The sequence below is a fragment of the Saccopteryx bilineata genome, chromosome 3 (genome assembly GCF_036850765.1).
Source record: "Saccopteryx bilineata isolate mSacBil1 chromosome 3, mSacBil1_pri_phased_curated, whole genome shotgun sequence".
NCBI classification, from domain to species: Eukaryota; Metazoa; Chordata; class Mammalia; order Chiroptera; family Emballonuridae; genus Saccopteryx; species Saccopteryx bilineata.
Genome location: NC_089492.1, coordinates 258,591,291 through 258,607,464, shown reverse-complemented (window position 1 = coordinate 258,607,464; position 16,174 = coordinate 258,591,291). Strand labels below are relative to the sequence as shown.

Sequence of the window (16,174 nt, the reverse complement as noted above, 5' to 3'; positions counted from 1 at the left end):
GGGCTCTTCCTGGTAGAGTCAGTGCAATATACAGGGCACAAGCACCTCAGTGTTGGCAAGGAGAAAGCCTTGGAGAGGTAGGGCTCTGGTGCCAGTGTGGTGAAGGGGCTGCTGAAGTCACCTGGGCAGCAGATGGTGGCAGCACTTGAAATGGTGAGGAAGCCTCAGACCCTGTGAGAATAGGGTCTGGAAATGTCACAGGGAACTGGGAAGGTACAGAGCTGCCTTCTAACCCCCAAGGAACCCAGAGAGCACCTCTGTCAGGTGCTTTTTCTCCAGGCTACGCTAGGGGCCATTGGCCTCCTTCATGCCTGGCCTCTGCTCACCTGTGGCTCTGGCACAGACACCCTGTCCAGGCAGGCACAGGCCAGGGCCTCCTTGCACCAGAGGAGCCATTGGGGCCACTGTCCTCAGAAGGGAATAGCATCTGAAGAGGTTTTCTATATGTGGTTGTGTGTGGGGGTGCAGGTGGGGGTGACGTGGCCGGGTGTTTGTGTGTCTGAATCCATATGTGTTTTGGGCGAGATAGCATATGTGTGTAAGACACTGTGTTAGAGCCCCATATGTGTGAGAGACACCATATGTATATGTGGAAGACACTGTGTGTGTGAGTGTGTGTGTGTATATGAGTGAGAGAGAATGGGCACGCGCGTGCCTGTGGTTAGAGGTAGCCAGGCTGTCTGGCAGCAGTGGCTGTAGCCTGCATGGGGGGCCCTGGGATAAGCATTGCACACTCGGGGAATGACCTGCTTGGGTGAGTTCCCCTCCTCTGTGACTTGTTACCGTGCCTGTAATCCCTGCCTCCATCTGCCTGCTTCCCCTCATTTGTCTTCCCCAGCCCCCTCCGCCCCTCCCCAGAAGGTGACCTGTGTGAGCACGGGCTCCACCACAGTCCGGGTAAGTTGGGTCCCACCGCCGGCTGACAGCCGCAACGGCGTTATCACCCAGTACTCGGTGGCCTACGAGGCGGTGGACGGCGAGGACCGCCGGCGGCAGGTGGTGAATGGCATCAGCCGCGAGCACTCCAGCTGGGACCTGGTGGGCCTGGAGAAGTGGACGGAGTACCGGGTGTGGGTGCGGGCGCACACGGACGTGGGCCCCGGCCCCGAGAGCAGCCCGGTGCTGGTGCGCACCAACGAGGACGGTAGGCAGCGGCACCAAGGGGCAGGGCGGGGAGGGGAGGACTTCTGCCTGGACACTACCCACCTCGTAACCCAGGGCCTCTCACAGCCCACAGGACTCCTCTTCCTGGTACAGGCTGAATGGCCCAGGCTGGGGGAATGTAGCTTATGGGATAACCTGTGCCTAAATCCCAGCCTCTGAGACTATTCCCAAGGCAGCCAGAGCCTTAAGAGGCTAAGATAGAACAAGTAACCCTCCTAAGATTTGAAAGGTCAGGACTGAGAAGATTGATACAAGAGACTCAAAGCAGAATCAGCGAGATGCTGCGTGGGCTGGACATTGGCATGATATGGGGCCCCAGGAGGAGATAGGACAGGTTGTGCTGACTTTTGCGTCATCAAAGGCCTCTCCCCTCCCCACCAAGTAAGGTAGCTCTGAGCCAGAGAGGGTCACAGGGTCCTGGGCTCTCCCTGCTGCAAGGCAGAGGGAGCCCTCCATGTTCCTCTCCAGAGACAGGCAGGCTAAGGAAGCTACATCAGGGCCTCTCCTGGGGCAGTGGGGTGGCAGGCAAGGCCCTGTAGTGTGCTGTGCCCACCCGAGCCAGAACCCATACCACCAGGTCTGACTTCCTTGTCTCCCTGGTCCCCAGTGCCCAGTGGGCCACCGCGGAAGGTTGAGGTGGAACCGGTGAACTCCACTGCCGTGCACGTCTCCTGGAAGCTGCCCGTCCCCAGCAAGCAGCATGGCCAGATCCGTGGCTACCAGGTCACCTATGTGCGGCTAGAGAATGGTCAGCCCCGAGGCCAACCCATCATCCAGGATGTCATGCTGGCTGAGGCCCAGGTACACCTCAAAGAGGTGGTGGAGTGGGAGGGTGGGCGAGACCAACATGGTCACTTCCTCTTTGGAGCCCAGGTTTGCTCCCCTCTCCCGCCTGCTCTCAGAGACTGTGACACCAAGATGTCCTGTTGTATTGGACATGGGAGGCACTGAGCCCAGGGGGTGAGGGCTAGGTTCCAGGAGCATTCCCTCCTCTGTCTTGGTGCTGCCCAAACTATACCAACCCATACCCTGCCAACCCCATCTGTCCTGGTGACAGGCCCAGCCTGGCAGTCACCTCTCTGGCTTAGCCACCAGCACTGGCACTGAGGAGCTCTATTTCCCCAGACCCGGGCCTCTATTGTCATCCCTACACAGGCTTCAGCGCTCCTAAGCCCTCCTTTGTGGTTGGCAGGAAGCACCTTCCCTGTCGCATTTGGCTGGGCTTTTGGGATGTGCTCTTCTCCTAGACAGTACTGAGCTGGCCAGCCACTCCTCCCACAGCCAAAGGCCTGGAAAGCTCTTCTGGACAGTCTTCTCCCCCAGTTTGGCCCTTGGCCATTGCTGAGTTCTGTGAATGGTCAAGCTCGGGTGTGCTCTGTGCCTGGCCCCCAGGAGGGTGGCTCAGTCCCTGATGTTTACCCTCAAAAGCTGGGGCTGCCAGCTAGTCTCACAGCTCCCTCTGCCCTTCTGTCTGGGGGGAATGATGATGATTCTGCCTGTGAATGTGGGGTAAAGTCCCTGGGATATCCTCAGCACTAAATTGCTATTCAGATGAAGAGCCAGGGGTCCTGGGAGGTGGTGTGAGCGGTCCAGAATTTTCCAGTAAGTGGGTGGCTGAGCTTGGATAGGAAGTCAGGGTCTCTGGATTTCCGGGATAAGAGCCATAATTGCTTTTGCAAATTCCCTCCCAAAATATTCTGCTGAAGTGTCCTAATACCTGGTGTGGTGTGCTCTCAGGGTCTCCCATCTAGAATCAGGGCTTGGGAGATCCACAAGGGACAGCACTGAGCCAGTCCTGAGGAAAGGAGCCCAGATCCCTTGCAGAACCACACACCCGCCCCATCCAGCTTTTCAACCCTACCTGGGCTGGGACTGGAAATGTAAGCACTTGCCCTGTGCTGTGCTTGTGGGGAGGGGGAGAGGGGATTTCATGCCTCCTGCTGGGCTCGTCCCTCTGAACAAAATTCCTTTTTCCCCAAAGGGTGCCTTCTTCTTCCTCTCAGCCTTCTGGGTGCTGAGAGAACGAGGGAGTGGAGGAGGCGGGCATGGAAACCCGCCTGCATTCCTGGGGCAGGTTGAGGGCTCCTCCTGGAGCCTCAGCAGACACACCCACCCAGAAACATGCCGGGAATGGGCTCCCTCCAGCCCCTCCCGTGCTAGGGGCCAGCGGCACAGCTGCAGCCAGTGGGGTTCTGGAGAAGCCGCTTCGGGTGCCCCCTTCTGGTCCGAAGTGGTTGGAAGGGAGCTGGGCTGTAGGAGGAGGGACACTGCCCTCCTGGCCTCCAGCATCTGCTGACCTGGGTAGGGGGTGGGGGAGCAAACGTGCTCTTTAGGCTGCAGGGAGGCCGACTGAAAGTGAGGGGCCTGCCCTTGCAGCCCCCATGGGACTGGGTCATTCTGCTCGGAGCCAGTAGGAGAGCAGATGGGGCCTGCTCCCCAGCCTGGCCACAGGGCCCGGCTGTCCCCTGAGTGTTCTGTCAAGGGCACCACTGCCTGTCCTTTACCCAACAGCACCACCTGCTAGGCCCAGGGCCCCCATCCATTCTGAAAGTACTGTGGGGTACGTGCCCCTGCGAGTATGTAGCCAGACCTGTCTCCTACATCTCCAGGTTTATCTGTTTCTCATGGTCTCCGACTGTACCTCTCTGTGTCCTCCTGTCCCCTTCTCATGGTCTCTGTTCTCCTTTGTTTCTGTCTCTCCCTCTCTATTTTTGTCTGTCTCATTCTCTTTCCCCTTTCCTCTGAGCCCTTCCCGTTCTCTCTCTCTCTCTCCCTCCACCCCCCTTCCCATTTTGCTCCACTCGCTTTGTGTTTCCCTTCTTCCTCACTCTGCCTCTGACTCAGGAGAGGTGCCCTGTGAGGACCTTCCTACCGGGCCTGGTTTGCACAGTGCTGGTCTCCCTTTCTCCCTCACTCTGCCTCTGACTCAGGGGAGGTGCCCTGTGAGGACCTTCCTACCGGGCCTGGCTTGCACAGTGCTGGTCTCCCTCTAGGCAAGGAACCTAGAGCAGAGATGGGCCCAGCCACATGCTCAGAAGAGGCCATGGCTGGTAGGGGCCTGTCAGTGGCCTTCCCCCATCTCCTGTCCCACTCTCCTTACAAGACCTTTCCAACAGAGCTTCCCAAAACAGGAGGAGCTGGGGCTGGTGGACAGAGGCCAGGTCAGCACTGTGCAGATAGTTAGGCTGGAGGACCCCATGGTACCTGTACCTTGGAGATCTCATGGGCCATCTCTGCTGTACACCTGCCAGCCCCCAGCCCTCCAGTGACATAGGAATGTAGGACAGAGACATCACTCCCTCTCCCTGTTCAGCTAGTACATCGACATGTAGCATGACCTAATGAAGAATGCACCAAGAAATACTAACATTGGCAACCCTGAAACATGCCTTTCTATCTTGATAAGATCTCAGGCAGCCCCCAGAAGAAACAGGGGTCTGAGTGCTTCCCCCGTGCCTGTGGGGCAGGGTCTGCTCTGAGTTTGGCATTCACGCCTCGGTCATTTTGCTGTCTAGCCTGCCCCGGGCCCCCACTCCTAGCCATGGTGCAGCTCTTACTGTCCCTGGAATGCTCCTCCTGCCTAGGATGACTGTGTTATCTGTCATCCCAACTGAGATACTTTTGAAAGGATACCGCTGAGAGTGAGTAATCCCACCATGGCAACAAAAGTAGGCCAGGACTATCCCGGGCAAACCAGGTTGTACAGTCACCCTTCCTGCTCGTCCTATGGTCTCTTCCCTCCTCTCTTCCGGAGCTAGCCAGCCCACCCCTTGTGTCTGGGTGTCTGGTGGCCTGGCCTTCAAAGCCCCTTCAGGTGTTGCCCTCTGACCCTTCAGTGGCCTGGAGCCCTCCTCTCCTCTGCCCTGATACACAGAATGGGGCTCATGAGGCCGAGGCTGGAATCTTTAGATGGGGAGTGTTTGGGGGTGCAGCCCTCATGGGCACTTCAGAGGCCCACATCCTCTACCTGCCTTCCCTAGGCCAGGCTCTCGCCAGGCCAGAGTCTTTCACATCCTGTCTCCCTTTCTCTCCCTCTCCTGCGGTCAGTGGCAGCCAGAGGAGTCCGAGGACTATGTAAGTAACAGGTGTGCGAGTGTGGGCAAGACCTGGGTCACGCTGGGCTCCTGGGCCACTCCCCCTCCCCCGCCTTTCCTCCCAGCCTGAGCCGCCAAGATCCACAGGGCACCAGCCACATCTGGAGAAAATAGGTGTTTAGACAGGAACACCAAGCTAAGCAACGATTGGCATTTCCTCTAATCCTTACTTCTCGCCTGTTGAGCAGCGATTTCAGGCCAATGTTCATGATTGACCAGGGCCTGGCCCTTGCTCTGGCCAGACAGGGATGGAGTTAAATCCAATCCTGATTGTTAGGCCTTATTGATCCCTGGAATGAAACATCACCTGCCCTCAGCCCAGGCTGGGAGTGGAGTCTGGGGAGCCGGGTTCCGGCGTTGGTGCATTCTGGAGCCCCAGCCCTGGGATAGACCCTCCAGCTGGGGCAGGAGGGGGCCTGTGCGGGGTTGGTAGGGGCTGCGGTGGCCCACCCGGGGCTCAGCTGGAGGGACACCAGGGCTGGTGTTGACAAGTCTGTTCCCACTGCACGGTGGTCCCTCCTTTCTTCCCACTCTTCTACTGTGTGGTGTGGTTTAGCCTCCCGTGGTTGCTCAGCATGTCCAGAAATGACTCCTTGGCTGAACACGGGCGTATGGGCAGGGCCTACCAAGGCATGGGGACACTGCCTTGACTGACTTCTCAGGCATCACCGGGCTGATGGGGAAGTGCATTCCCCAGGGTGGTTCCCTATTCTTGTCTCTCTTCCCTGTCTTTGGAGGTATTGCAGGGCATAAGGTGTTCGCAGAGCCAGTGCCTTGGTGGAGATCAGGTGGGATCCTGATTTGATCCTGCAGGGTAGCACTTGGGCCACCCCTCTCCCTTGCTCTGTGGGTGTGCATGAGTGTGCATTCGTAACTATAGGTGGCCTTCCACTCGCTTGTACAGGAATAGCTATGGGTTACATGAATGTGCGTGGCAGAAACCATGCAAGGTGTTACATGCGTGCGAGGCCCTGTGCCCTGTGTGTCGTGTCATGAGGTATTCACAGTACAATGGGGTGAAGGAACAGTGTGGCCCTTTGTTCTTGTCTGAAAAGAAAAATGAGCTGTCTGTCTGCTCCAGGCATGGGACTCTTGGTGGGTGGGGTCCTCCTGGGCACGCATCCCTCCTGCCTGACTCTGCCTCTGGTAGATGCCAGCATTATACAGCTCACCTCCTTGGACCTCTTCTGGCCCTGTGTGCCCCGGGGACTCCCCACCAGCTAGAATCCTGAGGTGGCTGGCCTGGTCTGGGCTCTCCTTATTGTCCTGTGATGGGAATGGGCCCTCCTCCTCCCTTAGGAAACCACCATCAGCGGCCTCACCCCAGAGACCACCTACTCCGTTACTGTTGCTGCCTATACCACCAAAGGAGACGGTGCCCGAAGCAAGCCCAAAGTTGTCACTACAACGGGAGCAGGTGAGTGAGGGGTCCAGGACAGACCGAGGGAGGGGCAGTGACGAGGGCAGTGCCAGAGCCCAGTGCGTGGTTGTTCAGTCCCAGGCCGGCCCACCATGATTGTCAGCACCACAGCCATGAACACCGCCCTGCTGCAGTGGCACCCACCCAAGGAGCTGCCCGGTGAACTGCTGGGCTACCGGCTGCAGTACAACCGGGCTGACGAGACGAGGCCCAACACCATAGATTTTGGCAAGGATGACCAGCACTTTACGGTCACCGGCCTTCACAAGGGGGCCACCTACATCTTTCGGCTTGCCGCCAAGAACCAGGCCGGCCTAGGTGAGGAGTTCAAGAAGGAGATCACGACCCCTGAGGGCGCACCCAGTGGCTTCCCACAAAACCTGCGGGTGGTAGGGCTGACTACTTCTACCACGGAACTGACTTGGGATCCGCCGGTGCTGGCGGAGCGGAACGGGCACATCACCGACTACACCGTGGTATACCGCGACATCAACAGCCAGCAGGAGCTGCAGAACACCACTGCCGACACCCACCTTACTCTCTCCGGCCTCAAGCCGGACACCACGTACGACATCAAGGTCCAGGCACACACCAGCAAAGGCGCCGGCCCGCTCAGCCCCAGCATCCAGTCGCGGACCATGCCCGTGGAGCAAGGTGTGTGCCGCGGGGACGCGGCTGCGCCGGGGGAACTGCTGCTCTTGACCCACTGACTTCTGGTGGCTGACCCACCAGCCTCTGCTCTGTGACCCTCCAGTTTCTCCTGACCATGATCACTAACCTCTAGCGAATAGGTGCCACATTCTTGGTGTGTGACCCCGACCTCTGCTGTCTTGACCTACTGACCTCTGCTGTGTGACTCTCCAATCTCTGTGACTTGACCCACTGATCTCTCTTGACTGTATCACCATTCTTGGGTATGCGACACTAATTTCTTGGGGCCACAACAAACTGATCACTTAATGAACAAGTATTCTGGGGTTCAGCCACATGCTTCTCATGACCAAATCCCACTTACCTGTGGTCACTCTAACCTGGGGCCTGGGAGTGCCAGCGTTGGCCCAGGCACTTATGGATATTCTGGCCGTGGAGGCTGTGGTGTCAGCTGGCTGGGCGCTCACGGTGTGGAAGCGCTGGGGCTGGGAGCTGGACTGGGAGATCTGAGGCCAGCTAGGCGGCTGGGAGTGGGGCGCCTGGTTCTCTGCAGCCATTCCTACCCTGCACCCCAACACATGGTCTCCTCCTGGCAGGGGACCCTTCAGGCACATTCACTCCACCCCAGTTACATAGCCAGCACTGACTCCCTCCTTATGTTCCACAGTGTTTGCCAAGAACTTCCGTGTGGCAGCCGCCATGAAGACATCTGTGCTGCTCAGCTGGGAAGTTCCCGACTCCTACAAGTCGGCTGTACCCTTCAAGGTGGGTGAGGGCCCCGACCAGCCCAGCCCTCGCGCGGGACTGCTGCAGCCATCGTTCCAGTCCCACTGTGGGTGTTTTTGTGCATTCGTGTTGCGGGATCCCGGTCAGGTGTGTGCATGAGCCCGGCCTGGCAGGCCCTCAGTGGGCGCCTCCCCCAGTGTGCCTTCTGCTCCATTCCCCACAGATTCTGTACAATGGGCAGAGTGTGGAGGTGGACGGGCACTCCATGCGGAAGCTGATCTCAGACCTGCAGCCGAACACAGAGTACTCGTTCGTGCTGATGAACCGGGGCAGCAGTGCCGGGGGCCTGCAGCACCTCGTGTCCATCCGCACAGCCCCTGACCTCCTGCCACACAAGCCGCTGCCGGCCTCTGCCTACATGGAGGACGGCCACTTCACCCTCTCCATGCCCTACGTGCAGGACCCCTCACTTGTCAGGTGTGCAGACGAAGCCGTGTGGAGGAGGGTAGGGCTAGTGACACGAGCACGCACAGTGACAGTTCCCTGCTCTGCCCGCCCAGGTGGTTCTACATCGTAGTGGTGCCCATTGACCGCGTGGGCGGGAGCATGCTGACATCACGGTGGAGCACACCCAAGGAGCTGGAGCTGGATGAGGTGCAGCGACAGGCCAGGCAGCACTTAACAACAGCCTCGTGGCAGTGGTTGGCTGTGGCCCTCGTGGCTAACCCAAACTGGAGTCACTCTCCGGCTGCTCTTGTTGGTAGCCAAGCCCCTCCAGGGGGAGAGGGACTCTGAAGTGGCCCCCAGGAGTTTCAGAGAGCTGGCTTACTTAAGATTCCTTGGAGGGGTTTGCCAAGGATCCCAGGGATGGGAAAAACCAAAGACATCTCTGTGGGTCTAGAGGCCACGGTGGGGCTAGAGCGGAGGCCTTAGGACGTGTAGAATCTTGTCTTCTCGTAGCAGTGTGGAACCAGCCCGTTCTGGTTAGGCAGAGAGGCAGATTTCCCAGAGGGTATCTTGGGTTGGTGGGAAGGAGTGACATTGTCATGTCTGGTGTCTAGCATTTCTCTGCAAAGAAAGTGGGGTGGCGGAAATATAAAAAGGGAGAGCTAGCTGGGCTGGGCTTGGGCCCCGTACACAGGAGGTGATGAGCCCTGATCTCAGCCCAGGCAGCTGATGTCCCAGGCCACAGGCACAGACACACATGTTCCAAGGCCTGGTGTGACTCTGTGCTCTGCTCCGTCAGCTCCTGGAGGCCATCGAGCAGGGCGGTGGGGAGCGGCGGCGGCGGCGGCGACAAGCGGAGCGGCTAAAGCCTTATGTGGCAGCTCAGGTGGACGTGCTCCCCGAGACCTTCACCCTGGGGGACAAGAAGAACTACCGGGGCTTCTACAACCGACCCCTGTCCCCGGACCTGAGCTACCAGTGCTTTGTTCTCGCCTCCCTGAAGGAACCTGTGGACCAGGTCTGCCTAAGCCACCTGGGCCCTCAGTACCCCAAGACCCCAGGTCTGACCCAAGACCAGGCCAGGCTCAGACACTCTTAAGATCTCAGACCTGGGGGGTAGCCCCTAGAGACCACAAACCTCCACAAGGGTTCTTAAGATACCAGCCCATAGGATCCAGAAAGCCAGACACAATCTCTCCTAGGGATGCAGTCAGCTAACCAGGATCTTAGGTTTGGGAAACCAGGCCCAGCCAGCAGGCGTAGCCCAGCCCCAGGGCCCTCTCTCTAGGTTTGGTGGGCAGACGGTGGGAGATCTCACACTGAACTTCCCGCCCGTGATGTTCCTCCCATGGGCCACAGAAGCGCTATGCCACCAGCCCCTACTCCGATGAGATTGTGGTCCAGGTAGCACCAGCCCAGCAGCAGGAGGAGCCTGAGATGCTGTGGGTGACAGGCCCCGTCTTGGCAGTCATCCTCATCATCCTCATTGTCATCGCCATCCTCCTGTTCAAGAGGTGAGTGCTGTACCCAGGACTCCAGGGGGTGGCCACCTGCCCCTGGACTCTCAGGCCCTCCCTAGATGTGGTACATTCGGTCACAGAGCAGCCACACCAGCCTGCACCCTGGCCCAGGCTCGGTGGGAAGCCAGGATGAGCAGAAGCAGTGTGTGTGCCCATGTGTGTCTGTTACCTAGGTGTGATAAGAAGCTGAGGCTTCACAGAGGGCTGGTTCACGTGTTTCCACGGACGTCTGTCCATTTATTTCTGTTTTGGTGAATATGGTGAGCATGTCTGTCTCAGCTTCAAAATACTGCCCTCTCTTGGTCTCCTGCCTTCAGCACTTGTTCTGCGGCCATTTCCAGGTGCCTCCCCAGCCTGGCTCTCCTGCTTAGGCCTAGGAAGGTTCAGGCCCAGCTGCAGGCCTACATGCCCACAGACATTTACTTGACAGACGTTTATTGAGTGTGTTGGGGCTGCAGCATTCCCAGCTGTCCTAGACTCAGTGTATCTTGAACCTTCCTTGAAGCCCTCCTCCCATCCCCCTAATTACCAACCAAACCTGGGTGTCACCCTCACCTCTCCTCTTCCTCTTGCTCCACTGTCTCCTGTGAGTCCTATGCTGAATATCTGGATCTGTTCTTCCTCCCTGTCCTGGTGGACTCCCCACAGTAGAACACACGTGCAGGCAGCTGGGGACCTAGCACATACAACACCTCAGTCCTCTCGGACACACAGCATGCCTTAGTCCTCTGTCTCGGGTACTTGCAGCCACCTGCTCTGGGAGGCCCCCTTGCTATCCATTAACCTTGTAGCCTGGAAGGTATTACTGAAGATTGAACTTTGTTGCCTCAGTTTAAATCTTTTTAGTGGCTCCCAAAATAAACCTCATCTCTGTAACTTGACAGTCAAATGCCTGGCTATTCTGGCCCCTGCCCCCATTCTTGATATTGTCCTGCTGGACTAATACAGTTCCCCTGCCATCTCAGACTGAGCCCTCCTCCCTCTGCAGCTGTCCACCCCCTGCCCCCCTGGCAACGGCCATCTCACCCTTCAAGACCCCGCCAGGCCCACAAGGCTCTCCCAGACCCCACCGCTTCCCCACCCTTTCCCTGCTCTGCCCCAGCAATGCTCTGGGGCACACACATCCCTAGGCCTGCATTCCCAGCCCCCAGCACAAGGCCGAACCCACAAGACATGTCAGTGAACGTGTGTCAGTGAATGCGTGTTGGTCTGTGTGTCTGCACATATTTCCACACGTGTAGTCCTATACCTGTGCTCCATCTCTCCCCTGCCCTTGACCCCTGAATCCTGACCCGACTGCTGCCTGGACCCGGTGCCTCCTTCCTGAAGAGTTAGCTTCCTCCTTCCCAGGTGAAGAGGACAGGCTGTCCTGGTTCAGAGTGTGGAGTCCTGTGGGTGGGCACCTGAGGAGTATCCCCTACACCCACTTATCCTTCTTCCCACTCCCGTCTGGGTCTTGGTGTCTGTCAGGAGAGGCAGCCCCCCTCCCTGTGTGTGCCATGGATAGGATCCACAGTGTCCCCATGTCACGAGAGGGCCTGAGTCCTTGGCGGAAACAGTGACCATGCCTTTCTTCTGTCCTTGCCTATCTTTCGGGACCTAGTAAACAAGAAAGGTAGGAGTCATTCTTTCTCGCCTCCCCTTTTACTTCCTACCCCCATGTACATTTCGGGCTCAGCAGGGAGGGGCGGTGCTTTGACTAGAAGCCTCCTGGCCTGTGGCTGTTGGGTTAGCTCAGCAGGCTTTGGGACAGGCTCTGTCACTCTCTCCATGTGCACCCTGCATAAGGAACGCCCTTTCCCCAGGGCGCAGGCAGCGCACAGACATACGATGCTCCGTTGTATGCACAGACTGGCTCTGAGCCCACCAGAACCTTTTACCAGGCTTCCTATTCTGAGTTATCTTAAGTGCTGCAGGAGACAGAGTCTTGCATATGTGCAAAGAGCACTACCTGCAGGGCAGTGAGGAATTGTGTCTCGCTACACTCGTGCAAACACACGAGTCCTTCCCCTCAAACATACCCGTTTCTCCTGAGCAGAAGCAGCCCCTGGGTACTTGTCAGCAGCTAGACCCCATATTTTGTCTCTGACCCTGTCCTTGTAGTCAGGGGAGCTGAGGCCATTGAGGGAGGACTCTGCTCGGCTAGGGTGACACCTCCTCTGTCCTGGTCCTGCTGCTCTGGACGTTTACCCTGATATACCGGGAATCAGATAGCTGCGGCCCAGCGCTCTGTGATGTTTGCTATCTTATGTGTCATTTGCATGTTTACTCCTGGTGGCTCCTGCTGTCTTCGCTGTGGCAGCCTCATGGACAGCAGCCACTGCCCAGCAGTCACCTGCCCTTCTCCCTTGCTGCACTCCCTCTGTCCACTCCCCATTCCTGCTGTCTCCCCACCCCCACCCTGTGTTCTCCATGTCGAAGCTGCTCTGCCCCTGGCTCCCCTGCGCTCAGAGACCCCAGGAGGGGGCGGGGCGGGGCCAGAACCATGAACACGGACTCGGTGGCAGCCAGCCACACCATCCATCTCTATCCTTTGCCTAGACCTCGGTTGTCACCAGCTCCCCTTCTGCCTTTCAGGAAAAGGACCCACTCCCCGTCATCCAAAGACGAGCAGTCGATTGGGCTAAAGGACTCTTTGTTGGCCCACTCCTCTGACCCTGTGGAGATGCGGAGGCTCAACTACCAGACCCCAGGTAGGGCAGCTACTCTAGCCGGCCTGCCCCAGCTCAGGCCTGCAGGTCCCCAGGGTCTCCACCGAAGGACCCTGACCTGAGACCCAATTTCCTGCTCCTCCTTTTTGCCTTTCTCCCTGTACTAACCACTTTGTTGAAAGACTGAGAGCCCCTGAATCGAACAGCTGGACAGGTCCTTCACATTCTAAGAGCCCGTCAGGGGAGGCCCAGCTGCTTAGGCCCTGCCTTGTTGTCTTTGGTCTGTGCAAACATGGGCCAAGGACCTTCACAGAGCCGACATCCCAGCCTATGAAGGGGCACACTCCATCAGACATTTGTGGGATGGCATGCCCACATGAGACCCTTCCTGGAGGCTGGCCCCAGCTTTCCCATGAGAGCACAGCGGCCCTGCACCGGGCTCGGCACCTGCCCTTCCTTTCCCAGCCACTTTCGCACGGCTCCCTGTTCTTTCTACCTGAAGTGTCTTCCCTTCCCGTGCTTCAGACACAGCTCAGACCTTTCCCCTGTGTGACATTTCCCAGACTGCCCAGCCTCCACACAGGCTTGCGGGAGTCTCTCCTCAGCTCCCAGAACCTCTCTGCTTCTTCTGTCATGACCCCTCGTACCCTGGGCTGGAATTGCCTCAGTGACTGTCTGAGCTCTGTGGAGCCAGGAGCTGTGTCTTGTTCATTTGTCATCCCTGGTATTGTGCACACGGTGGGTTCTTGTTAAATGGCTTGTGAAACAAACACACAGCTGAATGAGTGAACTAACACACACGCAGGGCCTGTGTGTGTGTGTGCGCGCACGTGCACGTGCACGCTAATTATTATTACATATTAAATTACCCCAAAACGTAATGGTCTAAAACAACAATAACTACATATTCTCTCTCACAGTTTTTGTGAGTCAGAAATTCAGGCAGGAGCACAGCAGAGACCGCTTATCTCTATTCTAGACTGTCTGGGCCCTCAGCTGGAAGACTTGAAGTCTGGGAGCTAGAATCATTTAAAGCAGGGGTCAGCACACTATGGCCCACAGCCAAATACAGCCCACCACCTATTTCTACAAATAAAGTTTTATTGGAGCACAGCCATACCCATTCATTTATGTATTATCTATGACTACTTTTATACTACAAAAGCAGAGTTAAGCAGATGTCGGTAGGTAAGTTATGTCCACAAAGCCAAAAATATTTACTATCTGTCCTTTTATAGAAAAGTTCGCTGATCCTCGAATTCTGATGGCTCATTTCACTCACATGTCTGGTAGTTGATGCTGAAGTCAGCCCTGAGCCCACCTGGGGCTGTCAGCTGTCACAACCACATGAAACCTCTTCATGTGGCCTGGGCTCCCTTACAACATGGTAGCTGAGTTCCAAGGGCACAGCTACTGAGAGAGAGAGCTAGGCAGACCTAGCAGGCTGTTGCAGCCTGGGTATCTGAGGAGTCAACGCTCCAGGATGCTGGAGCCCTGGAGGGCAGTGAAACCTTCTCTGAGAGGGAATGCCAGGCCATATGGGCGTTAAGCAGAGAGGGTGGGAGGGAGCTGTCATCGGCGGAAGTAGCACGCACAGGAGCAGCTGAGAGGCCCTGAAGGTTCTGCAGCATTGAGCTGGAGATGTTGAGAGCCCAGAGACGAGACTGGAGAGTTAGGTGAAGATCTACTCACAGTGGAACCGAAGCAGTAGGCTCAGGGGTTTGGATTTCCTCTTGAGGGGCCAGGGAGGCATTCTAGGTTTTCAGCAGGGGAGCGACAGGATCAGAATTGTTCTTTAGAAATAGCTCTCTGACTGCTGTGTGGAAGACGGATTGTAGGGGGAGAAATTGGGGAGGGAGACTATTTGGAAGGCCACTGAGTAAGTGAAAGGTGCTGAGGACCTGGACTTCCAGAGGTGGTGGCACGGGTGGACGGAAGGGCAGACTCAGAGGAGCGTGAAGGAGGCAGGGCAGCTAAGCCTGGGCATGGTTGCATGGGAGGATGAAAAAGCAGGGGGCATGCAAGAGCAGCTGGCTGGCAGTGGGATGGGGTGGCGGCTCCAGATGGCAGCCTGGTCTGTGTGTCTGCACCGTCGTCGTTTGCATTGACATCTGGGCTGAAACCGTGGGCATGGGAAGTGCCGAGGAGCATGCAGTGGTCCAAGGCTGAGCATAGATGGGCTCTTCCAGGAGAAGACAAGGAGAAGGGCGGCAGGAGCAGCCAGGGAACCTGGTGAAAGGCTGAGGAAGGATGCAGAGTAGTCAGGGAGGTTAAGATCGAGCATCTGGAGAGAGAGAACAGGAGGACAGTGTCCCTGAAGTCAGGACGGGGAGGGCTGTGCGGAAGGGATGAGAGGAGATCCGGAGACCGTGGGCTCTGGCAGTTGGCACCTTGGACAGAGCATGGTGGCCTAGTCCTGAGGGCAGAAGCGTTTCAGTGATTTGAGGAGCAGTGAGCAGGGAAGGAGTTAAGTGGAGAAACCCCTTTTAGACACCACGGGTGAGGACAAGGTGGGCAGGAACCCAGCAAGGGAGAAGAGAGGGGTGTGAGATCCAAAAAGGACTTTTTTTCTTTCCAACATGGCACTGTTTCCAGGCAGTGGTCATTTGCATGAGCATTTGAGATGTGGGGCCCGGCCCTCGGTGTGGGGTGTGGTTTGCCCTGGGAAAAGCGTGTGGGGACGCCTTGGAGCTCCAACCAGGAGGGATGGGAGGCAGGCCAGCTGGTGTCAGGGACACGTTGCAGTGCTCAGCCCAAGGCCCGTTTCCTCCCGGGTGAGAGGACAGTGGTTAGAGCAGGGTCAGGAGAGAAGTCATGTCCCGCCTGGGTATGTGCCTGCCTGGGGCGGGTTGCTGGGCAGCCTGAGAGCCCGGGGGTAGATCCCGAATTCCTGTGGCTGCAGGGATCTGAGAGGAAAGGAGGGATAGAGAAGATGAAGACAGCGGTAGTGTTAAAGGTCAAGAGTAGACCTGACCTGTGGTGATGCAGTGGATAAAGGCATCGACCTGGAATGCTGAGGTCACCAGTTCGAAACCCTGGGCTTGTCTGGTCAAGACATCTGTGAGGATTGATGCTTCCTGTTCCTCTCCCCTCCCCCCTCTAAAAGGAATAAATAAAATCGTAAAAATAAATTAAGTAAAGGCCAAGTTCAGGAGCTGGGGTCCAGAAGGACAAGAAGCTATAGCCTGGGTCAGGCAGTGGGAAGGGGCATGGTGAACATCACCGAACATCCGGACATCAAGGAGCTGAGGCTGCTGGCAGAGAGGGTGCCCCTGTGGACGCAGCAGTGTGGAGGGGGCCAGGGACACTAGAAGAACAAGGGGCAGGGGCAGGGCAGTGGGGATGGCAGCACTCTCCCCAGTTCAGGGTTTTCTTGTTTTGTTTTGTTTATGTGTTTATTTTTAGTTCAGTAAACACTTATTTTTTTTCCTGTTACTATTTAACTTTTATTCTGAAGATTTTTAACCCCACAGAAAAGCTGCTCCTGACCCGCCGCCATCT

At 57.2% G+C, this 16,174-nt stretch overlaps 1 protein-coding gene across 2 annotated transcripts in view; it reads left to right on the top strand.

Annotated features, from left to right (window-relative positions):
* The window catches only part of PTPRF (protein tyrosine phosphatase receptor type F), an 87,071-nt gene that overhangs the window by 61,964 nt on the left and 8,933 nt on the right, over positions 1–16,174 (top strand). The window contains exons 12-22 of one of the 2 annotated variants that reach the window (XM_066269420.1): positions 839–1,144; positions 1,772–1,965; positions 5,212–5,238; positions 6,558–6,675; positions 6,754–7,332; positions 7,997–8,094; positions 8,279–8,532; positions 8,616–8,709; positions 9,302–9,520; positions 9,862–10,016; positions 12,600–12,715. In XM_066269420.1, the coding sequence (XP_066125517.1) occupies positions 839–1,144; positions 1,772–1,965; positions 5,212–5,238; positions 6,558–6,675; positions 6,754–7,332; positions 7,997–8,094; positions 8,279–8,532; positions 8,616–8,709; positions 9,302–9,520; positions 9,862–10,016; positions 12,600–12,715 (2,160 nt within the window). The remainder of the gene's footprint in view (positions 1–838; positions 1,145–1,771; positions 1,966–5,211; positions 5,239–6,557; positions 6,676–6,753; positions 7,333–7,996; positions 8,095–8,278; positions 8,533–8,615; positions 8,710–9,301; positions 9,521–9,861; positions 10,017–12,599; positions 12,716–16,174) is intronic. The other variant, XM_066269421.1, reaches the window with a different exon arrangement.